This window comes from Fringilla coelebs (assembly GCF_963513975.1).
Source record: "Fringilla coelebs genome assembly, chromosome: 12".
Taxonomy (NCBI): domain Eukaryota; kingdom Metazoa; phylum Chordata; class Aves; order Passeriformes; family Fringillidae; genus Fringilla; species Fringilla coelebs.
In genome coordinates this window covers 10,833,626-10,859,607 of record NC_140038.1, presented here as the reverse complement: position 1 = coordinate 10,859,607, position 25,982 = coordinate 10,833,626, and the positions used below count along the sequence as shown (strand labels likewise).

Sequence of the window (25,982 nt, the reverse complement as noted above, 5' to 3'; positions counted from 1 at the left end):
TTGATCTGATGCAATAGATAATTTTCTACATGCAGCCTGAAAGCAGCATCCAGACATGGCTTTTTCCAGCAACAAGGGTGTATGGTTTTGGGAAGAGAATTCCAGACTAAAGCTGTGGTCTACAGCTACAGGCATAAACATCTGGCTGGAGCTTGAAGTGTGCTGCAGGTAAGTGTTGAAGGCCCCAGGCAGCTTTTAGGATGTGACATATCCATGGATTCATTAGATCTCTAAGGCCTGTTTTAGGATGGTGTTTGGTTCCCAGTTAGAGAAGTACTTTTTACTACTACTTTCCTGAGATTTTTGCCCTAGAATTCAAGTCACATTTGGTCAATAACACCTTCTATTCATTTCTAGTTTAAGATCTGACTAACCTCAGACCTGAACAAGTGACCTCAACGCTCTGAATTAAGGGATGGCTCATGACTGTAGTAGCTTGCATGACAGAAGCAAGGCCTGCAGAATCTAAGTTATACAATTTTTCACTTCAAAACAATCTAATGACATGGCCATTTACCAGATATTGCACTGTCTCTCTCGGAAAAACATATAAGCAGGAAGCAACAGAATTCAGACTTTCATTATTCTTCTGGGCACTAATACCCAACAAGAACTGGCACTTCCCCATTAACTTCCTCTCTAATTTTTGAGGACACTTATCGTAAAGGAGACAGAACCAGGGAAAAGAGAAAAGGCGACTGAAGCTCAGGGGAGATGCCCACAAGTAGAGCGATGGAAAAGACAGACGGGAGATGCGATGGCAATGCACAGGACCGTCATTTCGGTATTTTTGCGCTCGGCAGCGCTGCCTCGGGAGCTGCCCCGGGCCGTGCAGCCCGACTCGTGTCGGACGGGGCAGGAGCCGCTCCTCCGCCGCGCCCCCGCTGCCTCCGCCCCCGGCGCGCCCGCCCGGCCGCGCTCCGCCCGCAGCCAATGGCACGGGGCGGGCGGCGGCGCCGACCCAGCGCCGGCTGCGAGCGCAGGGAAGGAGCGGGCTGCGCTCCGCCGCTCCGGGCACTGCTCCTGCCAGCGGCGGCCCCAGCTGCCCCCCGGCTGCCTGCGGCATGGACTCGGACTCGGCGGAGCTCAGCGAAGGCGAGCTGGTCTCGCCCGCAGGTAAGCGCCGGCTGCGCGGCGGACGGGCGCCGGGTCCGGGTCCCTTCCCGTCCGCTGCTCTCAGGTCCCCGTGCCGTGAGGCGGCTCCGGGCAGCGCTGCGGGGCTCAGGGCAGCGCCGTCCCCGCTGCCGGCAGAGCCGAGCGCCGGCCCCGGTCCGGCCGCCGCGGCTCTCGGGCACGGACCCGCGGGCTCGGGGCTGCGGCCCCGCTCCGCTGCTGCCCGGCGTGCGGGAGAGCTGCCCCAAGGGCTGCGACGTGACAGCTGATTAAATCGCAGCGCTGGCGCTAGCCGATGCTTTGCGCCCAGAGGCTGCAAAGTTTTCGGGGGTTTGGTCGCGGCTATTCATTCCGCCGTCGCTCCGGGGCCACCGCGCCTGGCGCGCCTACAGAACGGGGGACGCCCCCGTCCGGAGCCGAGCCCCCGGGCTGCTGGGCTTTTGTTTTCGAGTCTGAACTTGTCACAGGAACCATGCTGTCTGGTTGCTGCAACCCACATAGTTCTTGGATGACACAGAAGGAAAAAAAAAATTAAAAACCTATCCTGCCCTTTCCAAACCTTCACGTTCTTGTGTCTTACGCGAAGCAAATAATGGTTAACGCGCCGTGGGCAAAGGCCATCCCGCACACACGGTGAAAACGGGGACAACAAACTCGCGTGAAACACACGGAGGTAGGTTCGCTCTGCCAGCACTGCACGTGGCCCAGAGATGCGCTGTCACCTCCCGGCCACACCTCTGGGTGCCCGAGCCTGGGCTCAGCGGCGGTGTCACCCTGCCCGCAGCAGAGCGGGCAGCAGGGTGTCACACACAGCGCTGGGCTGCAGGGCTGTCACACACAGACAGACAGACACAGCACTGGGCTGCAAGGGTGTCACACACACGGCTGGCACCTGACAGATGCTTGGCTGTCACTGACACCAGGTGCAGAAGGAACCTGTTTGACCTCCAGCTTCCCACAGTGAAAGTCATAGACATCCTGCTCTGAAGCCATTTAACTGGCATCAGATGCAAGTGCAATTGGAATGATGCCTGAAATAGTCCCAGTGATCATAATAAATCCAAATGGAAAGTTGCTGTATTATGTTATGAGATCTTTGAGAAAAATCTTCTCCCCATAATCAGTTCAGTTTGAATGTGTACTTCATGCCAGCTAACACCCTTCTGCATCCCCAAAAAGAAGGATTTGAACACCAATATTCTAACTACAAAGGCAGAAAAGCATATTTTTTGAAATAGTTCACCTGTCCTATTAATACAGCAGTGATAAACAATAGTAGGAAGTCATAAGATAAATGTGTTTTCTAGTCTCCCAGCAGAACATATCATAGCATAATCTGAAATCTAATTCAGTTTTAAATATAGGGGTGTTTACTCCTGATATCTTGCTTTGTATTTTCTTACTTGAGAGCTGGAGAATTAAACAAGATCAGCAACAGGTCACAAAGCTCCTTATATTCACAGAACTCTGTTAGGCTGAGCTTACTTGCAAAGACCACCAACAGCTATAATTTTTCATCCAAACAAATCTTCCAAGCCATGCATGAAGAGCAAGTTACAAACATTACTTTATAGACAAATTAATATAATAGAGTTCCTGCCAACAAATTACTCCTGTTCTGAAGAGGAATGTCTTCTAAATAAATTTAAAATAACTATGCTCAGAGATTGCCATAAGTGGTTTTCATGTCATCACTTGCTAGCTGCCAAGAGTTGATGTTCATCAGTCTCCTTTCCTCTTTTCTATTCCTTCTTTGTTCTGTTTAAGAGAAGAAAAATCTGGTACTTTGGCCATACATGGCAGATGCCTATGCAGTAGAATAAAACTGGAATATAGAGAGAAAACTTGGATGTTCTGTCTTACCCAGCTGCAATTTTTTTTTCCTGCACTAAAGAATTACATGCTCTTTGTATCCCCCCTCATCTTCTGAAAAATAGATATTCTTGCTGGATTTCCTTGGGTATTTTTTCTGTTCCCTGCCATATGTGTAGTGCAGCCTCTCTCTGTACGTGGGTGTTCAGTCAGGCTGTCAGTCACTGCTGCAGGCACAGCAGATGAGGGGCTCAGTGTGGGGTTCAGCCACCCCCTTGCTCGGGGAGGTGCCCACCCCACAGCTCAGAGGGCAAGCACAGCGTCTTGGAGGAAAATTTGGGATGAAGCCCTGGTGGTGGCTTGATTTTGGACACCGATTTTAGTACAGCTAGAATTTTGCACTGAAACTGACAGCAAGCCCAGCGTTCAGCCTGCTCTCCTCATTAGCAGTGCTCACACTTGCCCGGGCTTCAGCTGGCACAGCCCCGGCTCCCTGCAGGCGCTGCTGAGCCCCGGGGATGCTGCGTGCTTTATCTCCAGGGCTCCACCGCGCTGATGCAACACAGATGTTTCAAGCACAGCCCAGCTCAGGGATCGCCCTGCTCCTGCAGCGCTCTCCCAGCCTTTTGTTCTGTCCCAGAGAGCGGCACCCTTGCCATTCCTGGGCTCACAGGCGGGTGCAGGAGGCTGCCTAGTGCCCCCCCACCATCTGCCATACACACGTGGCTTCCAAGAACCAGCTGGAGTCTTGCTCCAAGACCCCCACAGCCTCATTTGCTTTAATAGCCCTCTTCAAACTTGAGCCTCAAGGAGGCAGAAATATTTTTCTGTATTTATTCCGAACATAGTGTCACAAAAGCATCTTCACGTTCCTTTGGTGCAAACAAAAGGCTCCTTATATGTGAGCAGGGCAAGATGTCAGCTGTACTTTAAGGCAAACAAACAGAAAAACCACCACACCTCTAACAACATTTAGCTCTACAGCCTTGGCTCCCACGAGTCTCCCACGCCCATCTATTACTGCTCTGCACTTGAGGTGTCTAGAGGGTCAAAAAGCTTTGGTTTTCAAAAATGGTTACTCATGAGACAGACTCCTATTAAGAACATTAAACAGGTGGTCATGATTCTGAAAAAAATTATGTATTGTGGTGCAAAAGAAGAAAAGTTACATGCTTAGTGGCTAATGAAATTTCTAGTTTTACTGTAGGGGTGACTAGTCACATTCTTTTTCTTGTCCTACAGAAGAGCTTTTAAGAGCTGAACAGGTAATCTTAAAATAGAACATTGTTCTCACTTTTTAATGTCCACCTATTGAGAGGTTGGGTTTCAAAAAAGCCCTTTTCAATAGAGTAATGGTCTCCTTTCCCTCAGCTCTTTCATAGTCATCCTGCCACATGAAAGAATGATCCTCCATGTCATCTTTCAGAGTAACATTTCAGAAATTCAGGTCATCACCAACAGAAATGATTTCACAGTGGGTTTGGAAATCCTGCATGTAGGAGAATAAAGATGTGAGACCTGCACTTGGTGTGCCTTGTCCTAGGTTCCCTGGCTGAAACAGGCAGGAATCTGGCCATGTAGCTTTTATGTGCACTGATTTAGGCCTTTATACAAGCCACTAAGTCCCAGCATGGATTTTCATGTTTGTTTTGCTGGAGCTGTTATGTTACAGTAGTAACAGAAGATAACCAGAGGCTAAATGGCCTCTGAAACAATACAGATTATCCTCGTGAAGTTTAACATACTGTGGAGAGCAAGCTGTTGCTGATCCCTTCTCTGGCTTTCCTTCCACAGAAGTCAAAAGATGTTTGTCCTAGGAAAGAGCAGTTTGTACTCCAATGGAGCTCTAAATTGGTGGCAGGGCTTTGGTTTTTTGGGGTTTTTTTTAAAGAATTGACAGTGTGAAGCCTATAGCTTTGTATAATGGCAAGGAGACCAAGATGAAGGTGACCTTATCACCAGGCTTGAATCCATAAGGGCAGTGGGAGCCTGATGATTATTTCAGTACCTCTTCAACAGGGCCAAGATCTTACACTGGAACTCTTAGCACAAAAACTGGTAATGCATTTAAAATAATATGATAAATTATCTGAGCTTTTCCCCGGACAATAAATATATACTTAGTAAAAAACCCAACAGATTGAATCATTATTTACTGGTATAAAATCACCTCTACAGACATGAATAATTTTTTTAGAGCTGTACTATTATTTGATTTGCAATGCTCAGCAAGTAATTTTTTTCTGCAAATTATTTATCATGTCATGTGGACTGTCTGTAGTTCTCTGATGTTAATCTTTGAAGCCTGTTACATATTTTAATCACTGTTTTACAGAGGTAATGCCATTCAAGAGTTAATATATTCTTGTAAATACAAAATGAATTAGAAAGTGTAATGAAGACATTTAAGAATTATTATTTGAGGCATCAGTAACATGCTTATGTGATGTATAGTGCAAGTAAGCATTGCTTAACCTTTTGCAGTATCACACCATTTGAAAAATACAGCCTTTGCCCCAAGGAATACTTGTGTGAAGAAAGAGGGTTTGGTTTACCAAAGCCTTGTTTTGATTCGACATAGAATGTTCCAAAGATAAACAATAATATTTATTAGACTTCAGACAAGCCAGAAGAAATAGTAGAGAACATGTTCAAGGTATGAAAACTAGAAAAATATTTCAAAAGCAAAGAATTTCTATGAAGTTCTTTCTAACAACTACCTAATAAAGGCTCTCCCTTTGCTTTCTGCTGGACAACAAAGGAAAACAAAGCTAATTAAAGAAGAGATGGACAGACAACAGACATGAGCTAACATGCCATGGGAGGTGTGCACCAGACTGTTACAGGGCTTCTGCATCACACTGCAAACTGAGACAGGTCCAGCTCTGCCTGCCAAGAGAGTGGGCAAGAGATGCTTTGGGATGAGCAGGCAGCAGCAGCCAGGGCAAGGATGTGAGCCAAGAGCCTGGTTGGGTGAATATTTTCTTTTAGTGTTCCCTCCAGGAATCACCTGGGCTGCTGATTTGCATACAGAGCCCTCATTAGCACAGCAGCTGCCAGTAAGGGAGTCTTGTCCAGCAGGGATAAAAAAAAAAGTAAAAATTTTATAAGGAAAAAATTTTGAGCACACTGTACGGATAGTAAAGACCATGAAGATTTCCACTTCTGTCAAATTGACACCTTGGACAAACAATAATTCTCTTGAACAAGTCAATTTGTTCAGGGTTCTGTTCTTAAAATCAAGTGGAAATATGAACTTCATGAAGCACTGGATGGAAGCCCAAACTCACCTGCTTGTGCAGGATCATGACCAAGCTGTTCCCACACCTGAAATTTTGGTGCTGCTAGCAGTCAGTGAGCAGGGAGCCTCCACTCTTTCTAATATGTGGATATGGACAAGGAATTTATGATGGCATATTCAACTCATAAGTAGAATATGAAGCAATTGCTGTCACACAGCAATTATTGGCCATTGCTGTCTGCCTTGCCAAAGGTCTGGGATGAGACTGAATTCTATTTAAAGTGATATTTTGGCAGTAAGGAGTGACCTGTCCAAAGCAATGAGTGCACTGCCTCAGAAAACTCACACTTCCCCTTTGAAGAAATAAATCCTTTAGCCTTTCATGCCCTCTACAGCAAAGACTAAAAAGTCATGGTGGGGAAGAGTATGTCACCTTATTTAGCTGGTAACAGAGCAACCAAGCTATAAATCCCAGGTAAAAAGAACAACAGTATGCCAGACAGATGAGAGTTTTCCTGAAAACTGAAAAACCTTTGGTACTTGCATTCTACCCACAGCATCAGCCTTAGGGTGACAGGCCCTCCCAGGAAGGCAGGAGAACCCTGTAACTTTCTGAGACCTCACTGTCTTATCTGGTAAACTAAGCAGGACCTGGCTGTGAGCCCAAGCAGTGGTACACAATCCTCTAAACTGTTTATCTATTAATACTCTCCCTGGCACGGTTTCAGCCCATGCTAGATAGCCTCCCACTAAATGTCCTGGCATGAGACAGAGGATAACAGTGGCCAGTATGAATTAAACAACATTTGGAGTGTGGGAAAGAATTCAGCCTGTATCCAGATGGCAGGACAATGCATGGACAAAAGGTTCTGTGCTGGTGTATTTACAGACAGAGACCCTGTGGTCAGAGCAGGCTGCAGAGGTTCTCCACTCTTACTGTGGCCTCTGGTGCCTGCTCAGGGCAGCTTCCCTGGGCTGAGACCTGGCTTTGGAGCCTTGCCCAATTAAAAGTGTGTTATTTGCCATTTGCCTGCAGAAATCTCTTTGCCAGTTACATTATGGGAGGTCATTTCATGGGCTGACAAGTGCAGCTGGAGGAGATTCATGGGAGGCTGAGACTTGCTGCAATTACTACAACTTCATAGCCAAGCCTCAAACATCATCTTGAAAAGCCAAGCTGAGCTCAGACATGGGCTGGTAGCCAGTGAGTTTTTCTGCTCTTCAAGGCAGACATCTTTAACAAAATAGGCTGGGAAAGAGCAAGAGTCACTTGGATGTCTTTTCAGTGGTCACTAATCCCTCCCTGGTACAGATGCTGGTTTATGTCAGGTTTGAGCAGTTGGCTCTGTTCAGCCTTTCTGCAGAGGAACAGACTGACCAGTCCCTCTGTACAGGGGCAGGTTCTGGCTGACATCTGTTGATACAACAACACAAAATAGGGCAGGAAGATTATGCCATCTGTGAAACAAACACTTCACCATGAAGACATTCTCCTAGGTCTTCTTACTAGTGCTAGCTTAACATGAAAGGCAATCTTTTGTAACACTAACAGTAAAAGTTAGCATAATACCTCACTTATCACCATCTCATTCCTGCCATTAACTTTGCTTATCCAAGCAGTTTTTGTTGCAGGAAAAACTAAATTCTCTCTTTGAAGAAATGTATTAACACTATTATTGTGTTAGTGCTTCCTTTCCAAATAATTTTCGATCTACTTTTAGAGCCTATAGTTTACATGGTCAAATCACTGACAGATGCAGATCAAACAAATACAGGTTTCTTAGACTTTTCAAAGTCAGGGGTTTTTGTTTTTATTTTTAAATTAAGATAACCATCTTTCAGATTATTTTTTCAGCAAAAGCTCTGTGCTATGTAGTGTTATGCCAGGTGAATATCTGTAGCTTTTATTTACTTGCATTTAACTTCAGCTTTGTGTTTTTGTGCATCATTTCCCTCTAACTCCCAGAAGTGAGAAGGAAGTAGGCTAAAAGGTATCAAGAATGACCTTCACATTCACTTCAAAGCAAGTTATAGTTGGTGCCTCACTATTTTTATCCATTATTAATCATCTCCACTGTTAGGAAGAACGTTTACTAGTAGATACAAAAGTAATCAGTGCAATCATGATACACAGCTACTGGATTAATTAGAAAGTGATAAAGAATTGGTGAGGAAAAGTATTGACTGGAATGACAGGCTTAAGAATGGGATAAAAAACTTCAAGCCTAAGTATACATAAAAACCACTTGCACAAATTGTATACAGTGCCAGTGTGTCCCCTTCTCACCCCCTTGGACTGACCAGTGCTCTTTAAACACACCAGGGTCTGTACAGCTGAGAGGAAGCTTCTGTTCAGTGATTAAACCTCACCTCTATCAGAAACCAGCTTCTGCTGTATGAATCCAGCCTGACCTCAGCTGAGGTTTCTCTGGCTTCTCTCTTACCTGCATTTGTTTTTCAGAGTCTATTTCTATACCAGTTCTTAAAGGTCAGATTATCCTGCATAAGAAGGATGTAACACTTTGCATCCTTGGGGCAGATACAGCCCCAAGAGAGTTTACTCCTGCCTGCACTCCTGTCCATTCCTCTCCCCCAAATCAAAGACCCACAACCAAATGCAAAAGCAACAACAAGAAACAAAAACAACCACCCAAAACCCCCAGACCTGTACACTCATGCAGAACAGTCACCACTGGCATTTCTCTGTAGAGCACTTCCCCTTACAGAAATCATACAGAACTGATGGAAAGCCAAGAACAAATTGTCTCAAGGACAGATGAATACCAATGTTTTCAACAATTTCATGATTTAACTTTGTAGTTTGGATTAAATCAGATGCTGGAGGGCTTAAAGCAGTCCCAATACTTAGTAGTTAATCAGCTGGCATCTGTTCATCCTCCAGACCTGGATATCTCCGGTAGTTCTGAAGCCAGACTGTGAGCTAGGGCTCTTAACTAGTTGCTGTCGTTCACTTTGCACAACTTTCCCTTAAACTGGCTGATTTTACTCTGTGCTAGATGTTGGAAAGCCTAGAAAGTTGGGGACAGACAGTTGCCACATACTTGTGCTGGTGCAAATGGATGTTTCCACTCCATCAGGAGCAGTGAGGGAGGACAGGCACAAACTCCTCCTGCTTTGAGAAAAGGCACAAGGAGAGGAAGGTCTGAAGTTTCCCTGCACCCTTACTTGGACTGCCCCTGCCCCCAAAGAGGCTAAGGCCCTTGCAGGAAGGCAGGCACGTACATTTTGGCTATATTCTCCATTTTCTAGCCTCTAGAGTACTTTAAAATTCTCTCTTTTCCCATCTGCCCTCACATCTTACACTAGCAATTTGTTCATTCTCCAGATACCCACATCTTTCTAGCACTTCACTGATCTCTCACTTCTCTGTGCCCCAGCCAATATGCTGCCCTCCTCAAGCCTCAATTCTTCCAGTATTGATCTGATTTTTCCTCCTTAACTTATTTCGTCTCAAATGCTCCTGGGCTTATGATTTCTACCACTAAAAAAAAAGGGAGTAAATGCTGTTAGGTTATATTTCAAGAAAGGGAAATGGATGGAGGTAAGATATCGACTTGGTATTGTAACTAAAGGTTCTAGAAACAGGAACTAACATGCCTCCTCTGGCAAACAAAAAATCCAGACAGTGGGCTTCCAAGTGGGATCAGGAAAGTTAATTTGATTTTGAAATACAGAAACAGGTAGATGCAATATTTGCAAGAAAGTGAGAAGATAACGGCATCCTCTCAGATAACAAGGGCTTCCCAGCTATTTCCAGAATGCATTCCTGAACGAACAACTCCCTGAAGAAACAGAATATCCTCACCACTATAAGTTCAAATCATTGGGCTTGAATAGCAAATCCAGGGGAGAATTGCATGTGTCACCAGACACAGCAGTCTGTGACTGTCACTGATCAAACGAGGTCAGAGGAGGACACTGTTTTCTACTGATAGAGCTTCACTACAAGGAATAAAGGAAAGCAGAGCCTTGCCATTTTGCAGAGTTTTGTGCTGATTCACAGTGTGCAGATCTCCCCCACATGAGGTAACGAATATGTATTTATTAAAAAGTGACAATATACTTTCATTTAAAAAAATATTAGAAGAGAATTCACAAAAATTGCCTCTGGAAAGTAATCAGAAGCTTTAAACAGCTGTGAAAAGGCAATGAAAGCAAAATATGCTTCTGTAAACTATACTCATCTTCACTTGGGACAAGAATGCCTATTTGGATTTTCTTCTGCCAATAAGATCAGGATGAGAGCACAGGAATGCAGGGAGGGAGGCTTCAGGGAAGGGGCTGAAGCACAGGGATTGCCAGGTGGGTACAGACCCACCAGAACACCAGCACAGTGCCCACATCCACCCTTCCACTCTGCTCCTGACTGACCTGGATCAAACCAAAATTGGGCCCATCCTGCCCTTTGGAGGCTCAGCAGCCCCTCTGACACTCTGGTTTCCTCTTCCATCACTGGGGAAGAGAAACAAGGTTGCCAGAACCAGGGTCCCCATTGCCCACCACAGCAGCTCTCTCTGGAGCGCTGGCTCTGCCCAAGCCACGTCCTCCCGTGTCCTTGGTCAGCAGTGACCTGAGAGGGGCACAGCCCTGCCTGGCAGACAGGGAGGGCACAGCCCCCACAGGGCAGCAGGACCATCTCCCATTCTGCAGCCAGAATCAGTGTCAGAGTGCCCAGGCTGTGTGTGCCTCTGCCCATCCATGTCTGCAGGGTGGGCACAGCTGCCCTGCCCTGCCTGGAGCTCTCTGGATTCACCTTCAGAACCTGGTGAGGGAAGTGGTGCCTTGGCAACAGCTGAGTATTATTGAAGAAGAGACACGTGACACATAGGAAGAGAATTTAGGATGGTGGGGGAGAGATTATTCAGTGTTTTCCATATTTTGGTATAAGAGAATTTAATTTCCTTGAAGTTACAGCAGTCAATGACAAGCAGCAGTGTGCACGTGGAATACCTCTGGCTGAGCACCAAAATAAAGCATGACTAGACATCCCAAATAACCCATGCAGACTGCAAGAGGTTGTTTAAAAAAGTAATTATATACTTGTCACTGAAGAAGCTTTTCTATATTTATAATTCCTTTTTCCTCGTGGCCTCCTCTGATGGAATTCAGATAGCATGCATGCCATTATGTTAAACAATCCTGGAATACTTCCCTCCTTTCCTCTCTTTTACAGGCATTAGGGCAGTAGTTACACTTCTTAAAGGGCATTATTTTAGGTACAGCTAAGGCCTGTGCCAATCACTCATCACTGACTAAAATACAAACTCTGCTCATATGCCATTAAAGAGATTGAAAACAAATCTTTAAATAAGTACTTAGCTTGCTTTTAAAGCAATGTGGTTTCTTTACTATGATAAAGTGATAAAAATACATATGAGATCATAAAGCTCACAGTAATTTTGTTGGTGAAGAAGTTTTACAGATATCTACTTGAATTCATTTGGTTTGAAACTTGCCTTGGTCTAGCATTTTTTGAGTTGAGAACATTTTTTATACAAACAGCATGTGATTGACTATAACTAAGCTTTTTTATACATATGTAAAATGGACAAAAAAAGATTTTCCCTAAGTAAGGAAATGCTATATATAGAAGGAAATCTGAAGACTTTCAAGTCACAGACTTCAGGAGATTTGTTAACACCATCCCCAGGGAGGCAGGAGGACAAACTATAAAAAAGCAATTTCCTGCACAGGAACACACAGAACATCAGAAACACCTAGTAAAGAGAACAGTGTTGTGCAGAGTGGAAGTCATTTATCCTGCTGGTTCACATTTTCCCCTCTACTAATCATCATTCCCTGTTACCATCAATGGGAGCTGCACACATCAGTGGCTAACACTGAGTTCTAAATATTTTTAATAAATGTCACAACCTGAATAAGGCAGAGAAGGTGTTGCCTCCACAGCTCCTGAGATGCAGAGTGTGGAATAGCAGCTCTGGGGAAGGAAGAATGCTGCAGGGCATGGCTGTGCCATCAGAGCTGCAGAGCCAGTGGGGACAGAGCAGTCCCTGCCCTCCAGAGCTGCCCCAGGCACACCATGGCCAGGATTCTGCATCCCTAGGGAGTCACTGTGCTGCTGCTGAGGGAAAAGTCCCGCATGCAGACCTTCTGCAACTTCTACTCAGCTCTTGAGGGTGGCAGACCTGGATTGTGGTAGGAGTTGGTCCAGATGCTCTTGCTTGATTTTCTCCTTCTCTTTCTTTTAGCAGACACACCACAAATGAGTTAATATGAACACAAACATGAAAAATTGGTATTTAAAGTCACTTTCACTTGGGCTCCCAGACACACAGCTTTCATGATGACAAAGGGGAACCAGAAGCTTGTCTACAGCAAATAAAAATGAATCCTGGGACAGTGCTGCCTGAGCCATTGAAAGCAGGGGACTGATTCTGCAGAAGCAGTTATTTAGGCAGAGCAGACATCACAGAAGAAATGTTAGATGGCTGCACTGAAGGGGTTTAGGAAGTGCATGGATGTGTCAGATTCCAACAGATGGATTGCTGATTTGGGGTTTATGTAACTCAGAGCTGTTCTAACAGAGTACTCGGGGACAGACATGCAGAATAACAGAGAATGGCAGTATTTAAAAAGCTTTGCCATGTTTTCACATGCTTATTTGGAAAAAAGAAAGAAAGAATATCTAAATAAATTTTTCCTTCATAAAAAGAACCCCAAACATATACACAAAAAAACCCAACCAAACAACAAAAATTAAAAAGCCCCCAAAAACCTACAGCGGCTGGAATCCTTTCTTTGTGTGACATCCCAGTCAGGTTTGTGCACTAATAACACTGTATTCATAGTAAACTAATTTAGCAGATTGTAAAAGGCCTCTGTAATCAGTATATCTTTCAAAATACACCTTGCAGCAGGTCTCTGTTAAATAACACCTTCCTGAATTTCAAAGCAAATAAAACTGGAAATTTAAGGACACTGTAAAGACACTAGGCTAATTTCTTTGTGCAGCCTCCCATATGATAACTTTTCGAAATCTGGTGGATAAAGTACTGGGCTGTCAGCAGGATCTTAATGACAGCCTTAAGCAAGTTTTTCACTTGTGTCTATGTCTCCTCCCATTCCTGGTCCTTGCCTGTTTTTACCTTCACTATTTTTAGATGAGGAATGTCTTTCATTACACTTGTGCAGTAAGAACCCTGAGATGTTTTGTGAAAAGCATGTAAATACTAATATCAGTGCAGGGCATGGTCCCTCATGGTACCTTTACAGGTACATTATCAGAGGGCTTCCTTCCCTACCAGAGAAAAAAATCTGCCCTTCTGCAGTTCACACATTTTAAATCTGATACATATGCATCAATAAGGACTTCAGAAGTTTTTTATGAAAAAGACTGCAGTTTGTACACTGTTTTATCTTAACCAGACTTGACATTTTGTCACATTAATCAAATCACTGAAATTATTTTTTTTCAATAATCAGTGCTACTGTATATCATAAGACAAAGGAATGTTACTAGCAAAAGTAGAAAATTCCTATTTTTACCAGTTGAGCTAAAGGGAGCACACATTTTCCCCCTCCATTTTTCCATTTGTTTCTGATTCCAACTGTTTTGCTTTCTGGCAGTGAAAATATGTTTGGAATCAAAACAGACCCCACAATTTGAAGTTATCCTGTGTTACCTTGTTTTGCTTTCCCCTTTAATATATTCTTTCTGAAATGAGAAAAGCCATTCACCCAAAGAGAATTTACCAGAAAGGGTTTGGCAGCCCTAACCTGCTGATGGCTGCTGGTATATTCTGATACAAGTCTTTGCAAGGTGGGATCAAGCACAAAAACAAAATCCTGATCAAGTGATTGGACAGAGCCTTTGCTGCCTGGCCTTTGTACACACACCATGGTGCAACACTCCATCATCCATGAGAAACCTGCTGTGAGCCACAGGGAAGAGTTCTCCCACCTCACATAGAGCCACTGCCTTCTCTGCAGCCCAAGTTTCAGGGCTTGCACATGAAGGAGTTGGTGTGGGCTCCACAGACATCACCCACCCACACAATCATCTTCCCAAGGGTGCTTGCTGCCAGGCTCCCTTGTGAGCAGGCCAAGGAATATGGACATTTTCCAGTCCTGTCTGTTAAGGCTTCCCTGCAGGAAGCTGGCTTCTAGGGTGTGAATTTGTGCTTGAAAGCCATCTGCCCAACGCTGCTTCATCTCAGGCAGTGCCTTAGTGCAAGAAACATCAAGTCCTGTTCAAGGGTCACAGGGTCTGGTAACCTGGCACTAACCCTCACATTCTGCAGAGCCAGATGAAATCCAACAAACCTGGCCTGAAATCCAACAAACTCCAAAGTCAGCTCCGGCCAAAACACAGCTTTTCATTAACAGAGCTCTGAGAGTCACCTTGCCTGCAGAAACACAGGCTGAAGACTTGCTAGTAAGCAGCTGTAGTGGATAATGTTATTTTCATTCTCTCACTCCTCAAGATCAGTTTATTTAACCTAGAAATGAAATCATGGCAGGAGATCACTTTCCACACTCTCACAAACTGGAGGAATGCTGAGCCCTGTTACTGCACAGAGGGGTGGGTGTCTGCTGGAGAGACAAGAGGCACTCAGCAAGTTTGCAGCCAGGGAGATTCAGCCTGACTTTAGGAAAATCAGAGTTACAACCTCTGAGAAGGAACCTTGGTCTTTAGGAACATATCAGACAACTGTCCCTGCTAGCCTGTTAGCCTTATCAGAGAAAGGAATGGATTAGATGGTTGATATGTTTTTATTTTTCCTTCAAGGCCAGGTTTCTATGGCACTGAAACAATACACAGCAGTTCAAAGCTTTAGCTCAGTGATGTAAACAACCATTTTTTACACCAAGCAAGACTCACTTTCCATGTGAGCACACAGAATAAACTTTGCCAAAACTCAGTCCTTAACTCCATCTCATTTTAGCACTGATAGCCTTTTAGATAAAGCCTCCAATGGTTCTGGAGGGTGTAATTCCATCAGTTAATAGCTGTGTGGATTGCCCCATCCTAACATCAGCCCTGCCAGCTGCACCTCATTCAGTGATCAGTTACCTGATGACATTGCAGGTGATTTCTAACACAAACATTGCTTTCCAAGGTGTAAATGCAGACAGTTCAGTTGCAGAGGCTCATCAAGACAGATGAAAAAAAGTTCTAAACATACTCAAATATCCTTATCCTCCAATCTGCAGCAAGCCCAAAATCCATAGATGGCATTGAGCCATGAGATCAGACCCCTTGTGTGTACCCCATGGTGTCAGATCACTTTCACAAGCCATTCTCACCTCCCTGGATTCACCCCAGGCTGATTCCTGCCAGCATCCCCTCAGGTACTGCTGGTCCCTGACTGCTGCAGCAGGCACTGCCCTGGAGCCTGGGCTGGCCTCACCTGGTGCTCCTGCAGGAGCCAGGGGCAGCCAGCTGCTGTGCCAGCCGGCTTTGGAGGCAGCAAAAGAGCCAGCCCAAATCATCAGCAGATTGTACCTGGTGGTCTGTCAATAACATTTATACTTCCATACCCTATAGCCACTATTGACACCTCCCCCCTTCATTAACAGCAAAATGGATCACCCACAGGTAGTTGTAGGTGCAACTTGACCAATGCCTACTAGAAACACTTTGTGGGGATAAGTTACAGCTGGAGAAAAAGGAAGGTGGGTTTTAATTACAAATACACCATCTACTCCCAGCCTGCAAACTGATTATACATTGATTTAGAGCTCAAGAGTGCAGTGAGGCCAGGAGACAAATGAATACCAAGTGTAGGTGCTGAGGAGCAGACACACTTTCTGTCAAACTGGACAATGTAACTTTATACATTAAACATCTGGGGTTTTCATTTTAATCTTGTTATAGCACAGCTATATATAGCAAGAAAAAAGTCTTACTAAAGTAGACCTGTTCCTGAAGTGACCTAAGATAGACTAAACAGACCATCTGTCTTGGGAATCTGATTTTGAACCAGAAATTAAAAGGAATGTTAGAACCTGTGAGTTATAGTTAGCCCTTATTTCATAGTGCTCTAACTTTCCCCTGGAAAAATGTAAACAGACTAAAAGAGGGGGAGGGAAAAAAAGGTTTTCTAAAGTTTTATTGCCTAGAGGGAAGACAAGGGGGAAAGTCATTTTTCCTCTCAGGGAGAGAGCTGCAAAGTCTCTCTGAGCTGTACAAGAAAAGCACATCAGAGCAAAATTACTGAAGTGCAATGCACAAACAACACTACTATAACAAGGTGATTGGCATCATGTTATCATGTTCAGCTATGCTGCTACCAGAAATAAACTTATCAACTTATCTTGATGATATTCATTTGAATATTAAAGGAGATTCATTGCTCTTCTAGATGAAAATAAAATACCTCAACAGAAAGCAGCTAAAATTATAATAGAAGAGTATTCCCAAAGACCATGTAAACTTGCACTACAAGAAAATACCCTTTCTGTGAACTCCTCTTGAGCATGGACGATGTACTTATTTATACTGATTAATCCAATAGTTTACTCTCTTTGTTTCAGACTACTAATTAATATCTCTGCTTTAAAAAAGCAACAAACCAACCAACAAAGAAAAAAAAAAAAGCCAAAACCAAACACAACAAAAAAGAAAGCCGCACAACCTAAACAAGTAAAAGTCCAAACATTATTAACTAGCTTGACTTTTAAAGTCAGAAAGTGAAGAGGTGTCCTTTAAACCCATAGTCAGACTGGCTGGTGGGGTGTTACCACACACAGTGCCAGGGGAATTGACTCCTGGGTTCTTGCAGAACTTTGCCAAATGCCCTGCAAGACACCACTATGAATGCATGAATAAAGAGCTGTAATGTCAGATTTTTACATTTCTCTTCTTTCAGCAAAAAGAGAATGAAAAACTTACACAAGTGGGGTCCATTTTCAGTTCCACAAGATGATGAAACAAAACTACAGCCCCCATGCAGACAGCCCCAGGTTCCACCTGTACCTGCTGCCAGAGCAGCAGAAAGCAGCACAAAGCCCTGCCCTGTGCAGGCCTGGGGCACTGTGACACAGCCACCCTCTCTCACAGAGGTTTTGCCTGCAGGTCCCAGGCACTACTGGACAGAGCAGTGCCCAGGTGGGACCAGGGCTCCTTCCAGCCCAGCACACCATGTCTCACAGCAGCAAAACCCCAAACAACAACTGAGCATGTTGTGATACCAGCAAAGCAATTCCTCACCACAAACAACCCCAAGCAAGAAGACAAGAAGCCAGCAGCACCCAGGAGCTGCTCACTCACCCTGCAAGCCGTGTGTGCCATGTTCCAGCCTTCCACAGCCACCTTCTCCCCCAGCCTTCCCTGCAGGAATAACCCCTCCCCTGCCTCTCCCACATTTATAGCCCCAGGTGCAGCTGCTCAGTGCAGCCCTGCCTCTGCTGATGGGGAGCACCTGGTGCCAGGGGGCACAGCACCAATGTGCTTGGGTCAGGGCTGTGTCCCAGGAAGGTGCCACTGCAGAAGGGCTGGCAGGTGCCCCCATTGCCTCCTGACAGCCCTGTCCTGCCCTCGCTGCCAGGGGAGTTTGCCATCGCAGGCTGAGCCCTGCCTGGCACACTGGTGGTGCAGACACTGAAGTTCTGCATCTGTTGTATTTGTGGGGTACCCCAAGGAAGGAAGGAATGATGAATCTGACTCCATGTTCTCAGAAGGCTAATTTATTATTTTATGATACTATGTTATATTAAAGAATACTAAACTCTACTAAAGAATACAGAAAGGATCCTTACAGAAGGCTAAAAAGATAATAATGCAAACTCGTGTCTCTTTCCAGAGTCCCAACGCAGCTTGGCCCTGAGTGGCCAATGAGTCAAAACACACCAGAAATCCACTGAAACAATCATCTGTAAACAATCTCCAAACACATTCCAGAGGAGCAAAACACTGGAGAAGCAAATCAGATAGTTATTGTTTCCCTTTTTCTCCAAGGCTGCTCAGCTTCCCAGAAGAATCATGGGCGAAGGGATTTTTCCAGAAAATGTGAATGCCACATGCATCCTGTAGGGGTTGTGCCCCCCAGGTGAGCCATGAGACCCCCAGCACTTGCACAAAGCTCATCCCTCCCGTGCAGCTTTCCCAGCTGCTGGGGCTGGCAGTGGCACCATGTGTGTCTCCCATGGCTGCACGTTCTGTGTGCCTCGGACACATAGTCCAAAATGTGGGCACCTGCCTCTTCTGAGTTTGAGCCCTCAGCTTTTGTCCTACTTTGGTACTTCAAAGTCTGCTTATTGGTTTTCTACTTCAGTCATTCCTGTGTTCAAAAGCAGAATATAAATAGGATCACAGAAACCAATTTTCCATTTCTTCCAGAATAAAAATTAAATCTGCACTATTAACATCATCATATGGAAGTAGCAATCACAGAATAGAGCTATATAGCAAGTCATAAAAGGATGCATTAAATATTAAAGGAATTTGATTTTTAATTGGACTTTCAGTGGTCAGACTTTTTTTAATTCTGTCAATAGTTTTGAAAAGCATTGGCAGAATTGTCTTGCAGTATAAAGTTGGTTAATACATAAAATAAGTATCTTCAGATCAGAGTAAGGCAATTTAAGTGCTCAAAATACCTTATTGTGAAACTATTATGAAGAGGACTATGAAGAAAAACATAATTACCTACTACAAATTTGCTACTAATAAAATAGACTTTTGTTTATTGTGTAACACTGAAGCAAGACCTAACCTTGCAGCTTTAGTTTGGTAGGGCTCCCATCAAGTGAGGAATTAGTGCTAGACATGTCATCACATGGGAATAATGCAGGAAATGTTTTTCTAATTAAGCCTTACAAGTTATTATTTGGAGTAGCTAGCAGGTATCCTCAGCTCTGGGGAAGTTAAATGTTTGCCTGTCATCATGGACTGGGAAAAGCACACTGTCAATAGCCTAAAAGGGACATAGCACTGAAGTAGGGAAATAGAAATTTAAAATTAATTTACTGTCCCACTGGTAGGTTAGTCTAGGTGGAAGTTCTCAATCTGGAAATGATGTTATTTGGGTCTCTGTCTCACATCCTTTACCATATCTTTCATGGTTGCTAAGAAACAGCAGCATTACAGCAGAGTAATCATGGGTACTTCAGTGTAAATTGTGGTTAATTAGCTGATGTGTGAAGTGGGATCCCTGCCATGAGCAGAAAGAGACACCCTTCATGTTTAAAAGCACAAACCAACACAAGTGACAAGCTGAGGATTCCTTCTCAATCAAAATGTTCAAATGCTAAAAAGCTTTGGAAAGTTTACATTTCCTGGAGTGGTTTGTAAAACAAGGGAAGGATAAAGGAATCATGATTAGCTCTGTCCCAAAACCTGTCCTTTTGCAGGCCTTAATGAAAATTCTCAGCTTGAGTGTCAATTCCGATGGGTACAAACAAAGGTGATGTGATTGGATAAATTAAAACAAAAGGAATTTGTTTTCTGCCATGGATAACATATACAGCAGGAAAAGGGTTACAGCTTAGGAGAAGGTGGGAAGTAAAAGATGCTACTGGGCTTTTTTAGAAGATTTGAAGGTATAATTTTATGTGGAAGTTATTTGGGACTAGAAATGTTTAGGATGCACAAAATAACTGATTATCCTTGTCTTCTGTATTTCTTATTTACCCAAACAAGGGTAAACATCATAGTCTTGAACAGAAATCAGTCTTGGCTGTGTCATTTGCCAGGGAATTTTCTAATTAGTGCCTTTGTTGTGCATAGCTGTAGTCAAACAATCTTGTCATTTGATTTCCAAACAGGAGTGAAAATTTGATATTTCATAAGGAAAGAACAATGAACAAGTGCCTGATACTTGAAGTTCAGGGCAGATCTGTCATTCTCTTTCTAGCAAATTTGAGATTGCAGTGAGATTGTTTTTTAGCTAAGTAAGAGAATTTTAAATACCTCAGAAACTGATTGCTGTGAAAGCATTTTTTTGGTACAGTTTTAGATAATATAAAATTTTTTTAAGTTCTGCTTGGAGAGGAAAAGAATATTTTCCTTCAGTGTCTTTTCCCATTTCTTTTCCAAATATGGATATTATGGAGAGACATTTCTAAGACAAGTGCAATGAACTTCTCGGTTCTTACTGAGCAGAGCCTCTGACAGACTATCTAGGTGCCAAGTGTTAGCATTAATAACCATCTCTATCTATGCTCTGTTAGACAGCCTTCATTTTAGCAGTTATTTTTAAGAGCCAAAATGCTTTGTGTGATGGTTTATTAAGCAGGATATACACTGCAAACAAAAAGATATTTGTGTTCGTTATGCTTTGAGAGCCTTCAAATTATAAAAATGTAGAAAATATGTTTTAGATCTTTATATGTTAAAAATGTCTATTTTTGTGTGTGTTGCAATTTCCAGACTAGGATTCAAAAGTTATTACTCTGATTGTTTCTAAAGCTTCTATTTTCCTTCCTCTCCCTGATGGTAGAAAGATTCATACATCTTGTAACAAATCAATGTTTATTTCATTTAGCTGCTGATTGGGATGTCAGAGGGCTTTTAAGTTCTATTGTAAATAAATAGTTTGAGTGAGACCACATTGGCTGTGCCCCAGAGGAGAAGCTATGGTAATTTTTGGAGCAGCCCAGTGCTATTTTGGACATCAGCTGAACAACCAGCTGTTGTCACTGGGGCAGAAAGAGGTTAAAGCAGGGGTGGGTGCAGCCAGGAGCACATAATGAAATGAGTGAACTGAGCAGAACTGGGGGTGGAAGTGGGATAAAACTTCCCTTTCTCCCACTCTTTCATCTGCTGATCCCAGCTCAGACTGTGAAATTCTTACGGGTAAAAAGATACCCATAAGAAACACTTCAGTAAGGAGCTAAAGAATGTCTGTTGCTAGGGGCTCGTGTTGGTCTTCAGCAATTTGGAGAGCTCTGCAGGGATTCTTTATGTGTCCTATTGCCCTCAGATAACACAGGTTTAAGAAAATCTTCAATTCCAGCAGTGAAAGATGGTCCATGGTGGATCATGGCTGGTAAGAGTTTCACAGAAGCTTGCTGTCTTGTGAGAGTACAGTTTTCAGAAGCATGTGGACATTCCACAGAAATCTGTTGAAGGCCACTGTGTTGGAAGTACATCAGTATTTTAGTGTTTTGTTACTCTTTGAATGTCATTGTGGAAATGTGGTGAGACATGTAACTCCACGGGATGGGGAGCTTTGTTGCCAATTCCCAAATGTAATGCATCATTTGATTGTAAGGGATGTTACTTGAGGGACTGACAGCCCCACCTGGACCAAGCAGAGTGGGTTTGCATTTTTTTAATGGGACTAGTCTGTGAGTAAAACTAACCCTGAGCTGGAGTAGCTCAGCTTTAGTAAGGACAAACTCATCCACAGTCCTGTGGTGCTCTTTGGCTGACGCCTCACAGACCACCTCTCTTCTGGCTTGCTGCTCAGGACTGCATTGCTCTGGAGTCCCTGGTGTTCTGGCTGTGCAATGTGACAGAAAAGCACCTGGTCAGGAACCCTACCCAGGGTACATCACTCTCTGCCTAATTCTGCCAGCAGAAGACATTCTCAGCAAGAGCTGTCATTGGGTGTCTCCCACACAGAGATGGTTGCAGCATCAATACAGGTAGTACTGATGTGCCCAGAAAACTTGGGCTCCTGAAACCAACCCCAAAAAGATCTTTATTGAAAACAGGGGACAGGTCTGTAAGTGCCAATCCCTTAAGGGACAGCAGCATGGCAGGGCAATTCCACTCTGTGGGAAGGAGAGTGTGTGTCAAGCCCTGCCCCACCTGCAGGACTGCAGCATGTTGTTCCTGGGGTGCTCTTGGAGAGGCTGGTGGAGATGCAGACATGTGACAAACAGATTTGGCTTCCCAAATCCTCTGGCTGAAACTCCTGAGTGTGGCATGGGCAGCAATAGGTTCTTGCAGCATCTGAGCTGTCCCAGCAGAAAGGGAGGAGCTGGCAGGACCTGCAGACCCTGGGCAAGGACTGCACTCCTGCATTCCCAGCGGCAGGCTCTGGCAGATCTCTGTGCTCCAGTGTTTCAGCTTTCAAAGGAACCTTTTGGAAAAAGGCTATGGAACAGCCACTCAGTTTCCACTTGACAGAAAGCAGCAGTTCAGTCCCACTAACTGTAGATTCTTTTTAGAGAACAACCCTAGAAATGAATCAGTAAAAGGCACAGCACAAAATAGGCTGCTGTTTCAACTGGCAACTGCAGAATGCACTTGTGTTGGGCTATTTCTGTCTTCCTCGTACAAGAATAATTTCCATCATTTTAAATCATTTTTCCAAGTTGCACAAGCTGGTTTCATTTTCCAGCACTAATCGAGGAGAAACGTTTATTTAAATCTTGTAAACCATCATGGGTGAGTAGGTAAACCTGTAACAGAGCTAAATAAATATGCCAGGTACCCAAATCATTTTGTTATCTACTCCAGAGCGGTGAAAAAAATAAACTATTCTGATTAAATCTTTGAGTGGCAAACTTCCAATCCCAGCAATAAAGGCAGGCCCTGTGTACTCTGGAGCTGACATATTTCTTCAGCATAGAACAAAGTGAGCTCTGCAGCAATGATGACTATAGCCAGCTATGGGAAGGAGTAAGCACTCCCAAGGAATAAGCACTCAGTAGTCTGCTGCAGTGTTTTCAGTGTTCTGTTTAATTTTGCAGATTATGTAACTTTTTTTTTCAGTTCAGAGTGCTTACAGTAAATTTAGGCTTATAAAGACTTGACTAGGTTTTCATAATTACCTTTTTCTCAGACATCTTGGTAAAAGTTCATGGGCTGCTGTGGTCTGGGTATATCCTGCAGGTCCACAGTCCAGGACTCAGCCTAGATATAAAGATGTAACCTCCTACAAAATGCTTCATCCAGGAAATAAACCAGTGGAGAATTGTGGAATTTTTTCTCTATCAAGTGCTGGCACCAGTGTGATACCACACGTGAGTAGTGGTGCATGACATCCCTGTAAACATCCAATACAAGGAGGAAAGGGAATACTTCAGGGCTTAGTGCTTTTTATTTTCTTGTTTTCTGTCCAGCATTTTTCTTTATAATTAATTTGTTCTTTACTTCCCCTCTAATAAATTGGACATCATGGACTTTCATCTGTCTCTGTATAGCCTGAACTGCACAGGCACAACGATGGAAGTCAACGCTTTCAGCTCTGCACTCTTTACTCAGGTTTTTTAACACAGTCATTATCAAAGATTGAACATTACAAATATAAATAAGCTATCTGAAGTTAAAAGCTTTGAAGGTTTGTATAACAGCTGGTTCTAAATAAAAGCAAGGACTGAAGCACCAGCAGCAGCACTTCTGTGGACTAGAAAGACACCTTTCATGTGGGGAGTACCTACAGAGACTCCTACTGCTCCCCAGCACATGAAAGGAGACCAAAGAGGAGGCGTGTGAGACTTCACTTGCACGAGGTTAATACATTGTCTGTGGGAATCATCAAAAACAGAAGCAAGAACACAGGACACTGAGAAGTTAAAAAAGAAAAAAAGCAAACAACTCAGCCTGATTTAATTGGAAAGCATCACTTGGCTGGCTTCTTCAGTAATTGTTGGAAGCCATCCCAACTCTTTATATATTTAGAAGTGATACAATTCAGCTCATAAATAATTTTTTAATAAGCGACAGTGCTCCCAAAGCATGTGACTTAACCCTTCAATGTGAATGAGAAATAGAGTTGGTCCTTTCATGCTTCACACATTTAGAACATTTTATGATGATAATAATTCTTCTGTTGTATATTTTAGAAATAGGATATCACAATAAATGCATTTGCTGTCCTATGAAATGACAAAGGCATTGGACAACAGGTAACAATAACAACTGAAACAATAATAACATGCTGAAACAATTAGTATTACCAGTCCTGTGGTGTCACAGAGGTGAAATTATCATTAGGGAGATCGACATAAGTGTATGCAAGATTAGATTTGATTAAAAGGCAGTCTTTGCACTGCAAAATATAGTGGTGCTGCGTTGTCACTGAGAATGAAAAATTCCCTGAAAAAAATGTAACATATCTATGCATATACATATTCTGGGGTTTTTGGTTTGTTTTGATTTTTTTTTTAGGAGTTTTTTCCAAAAACATACCAAGTCTATGTGACCAAGGTCAGTATCAGCTCTCTTAGTCTGAAGAGAGGACTGAGCTGGATTCCCAATTGCATGGGGGAACAATTCACTTTTTCAGCCAAAACCGGTGCAGCAAGGCTGACTCAAATGGCAGACTCAAGAAGAAAGGGCTGAAAACCTGAGAGATTGACAGGAAATCACTAGGGATTTTAGAAAAAATACATGCACTTCCAACAATATTTCATCCAGCCAACATTTTCTATCAAAATAGCTTAAGAATTCCAGCTTATATGAATACTAGAGACAGTCTGTGACTTGTGATTTTCCCTGTTCTCAACTGCATAAGTAGATAAAGTTGTAGTATTTGTCCAGTCTTAAGTCTCATTAGGTGCAGAGTGGGTATTGTTCTTCAGTCAACCTATTAAAAATAAATCTGATGAGGGGAGTGCTCCCTCTCTGGTGTAGAAGCGGAGCAGTGTGCCAGCACAGGTGGGATTGTGCTGGTGTACACCAGAGGACTGAGCTTATTTTAAAGGCAAGCAAACCTTTTCAGAGGCTGAATCTGTACCTAGGGCCAGAGGGTATAGGAAAGACCACAAATTATTTTTGATTTAGGGGTTCTGTTTTTCTATGACTTCAGTGCAAATTTCAGCCATGCTGTGACTCATCCTTGGGATATTATTCAATATAGCTATTAAACATTAGATTGCATGAACAGGGTCACCTTAGAACTGGCAAAAATTAAGGACATATTTGGAAAGATATGAGGAAGGAGGGAAATCAATATTTTTTAATTCAATTTCCCAGTAAGCTCTGCTCATTTGAGAACATACCCCATAAAATGACAAAGCTATTTACATTCGAAAGTTTAAGCAGCGCTTGGCTGCGAAATCCCTGGCTGCTAAGGAAGCGTGTTTTCATTAGTTTCAACTGGCTTTGGGTTTAAAAAAAGTAACAAATAGTGCTGAAAATCAGCAAGGTGCCAAGGCTGGCAACAGGGAGTCCCCTGAGCCTGCAGCCATTCCAATCAGGGTACTGCTGAAAAGCTCTGTTCTCAGAGCTGTTCTCTGGCAGTGGAGAGCCAAACGTCTTTTCATTCACTTCTTCCCACTTCAGTGCCTTAGTCAGGACTGACTGAGGGGAAAAGGCTCCTTCTGGCAGCTGTTCAAGGGATAAGGATTTTATATTTTTGTGTGGGGGGTGGCTTTGCTGGTGTGACCAACCCCTCACAGACTGTCACAGGACCTCCAAAGGTCCACCTGCCCAAAAAGGTCCACACTACACTTGCCTCAAAAAGGTTCACATAGGATCTCTTTGTTCCACTTAGAGTGCTCAGCTCATTTCTGCACATCTCAATTAGGGAAAGCAGCCCCAGCAGCTTTACTCTCTGGAGCTCATTCATGGGAGTGCTGCAATGTGACGCTGCAAACTCTGCAAGGGATCGCAGGAAACTTTTTGCATGGAATCTTTTAAAGGTCCCACGTAAACCTTTGAAGATGGAAGTCCATTCTCCTTGTTTGACAAAGAAAGATTGCACAAGCAGGATTGGAAGAACAGACTGTGATTATAGTTGCTGACATTTAACCAAAATACAGTAATTAGCCTACATAAAAGTGACAGCCAAGAAATGGCATAGAACTAAGAGTTTCGGAGATCTTACAAATCATTGGAGTTTGGTGGAATTAGCCTATTGTATTTCTAAACTTTAAAGCATCCACTGCACACATTTCTCCATTCTTGTCTCTAAAGCTTTTTTTTTCCCTTTCCTGC

At 43.5% G+C, this 25,982-nt stretch overlaps 1 protein-coding gene across 1 annotated transcript in view; it reads left to right on the top strand.

Annotated features, from left to right (window-relative positions):
- The first annotated feature begins 1,021 nt into the window (after positions 1 to 1,021).
- The window catches only part of TNFAIP8L3 (TNF alpha induced protein 8 like 3), a 42,429-nt gene continuing 17,468 nt past the window's right edge, over positions 1,022 to 25,982 (top strand). The window contains exon 1 of the mRNA XM_084213847.1: positions 1,022 to 1,116. Within this exon, the coding sequence (XP_084069973.1) occupies positions 1,065 to 1,116 (52 nt within the window). The 5' untranslated portion in view covers positions 1,022 to 1,064. The remainder of the gene's footprint in view (positions 1,117 to 25,982) is intronic.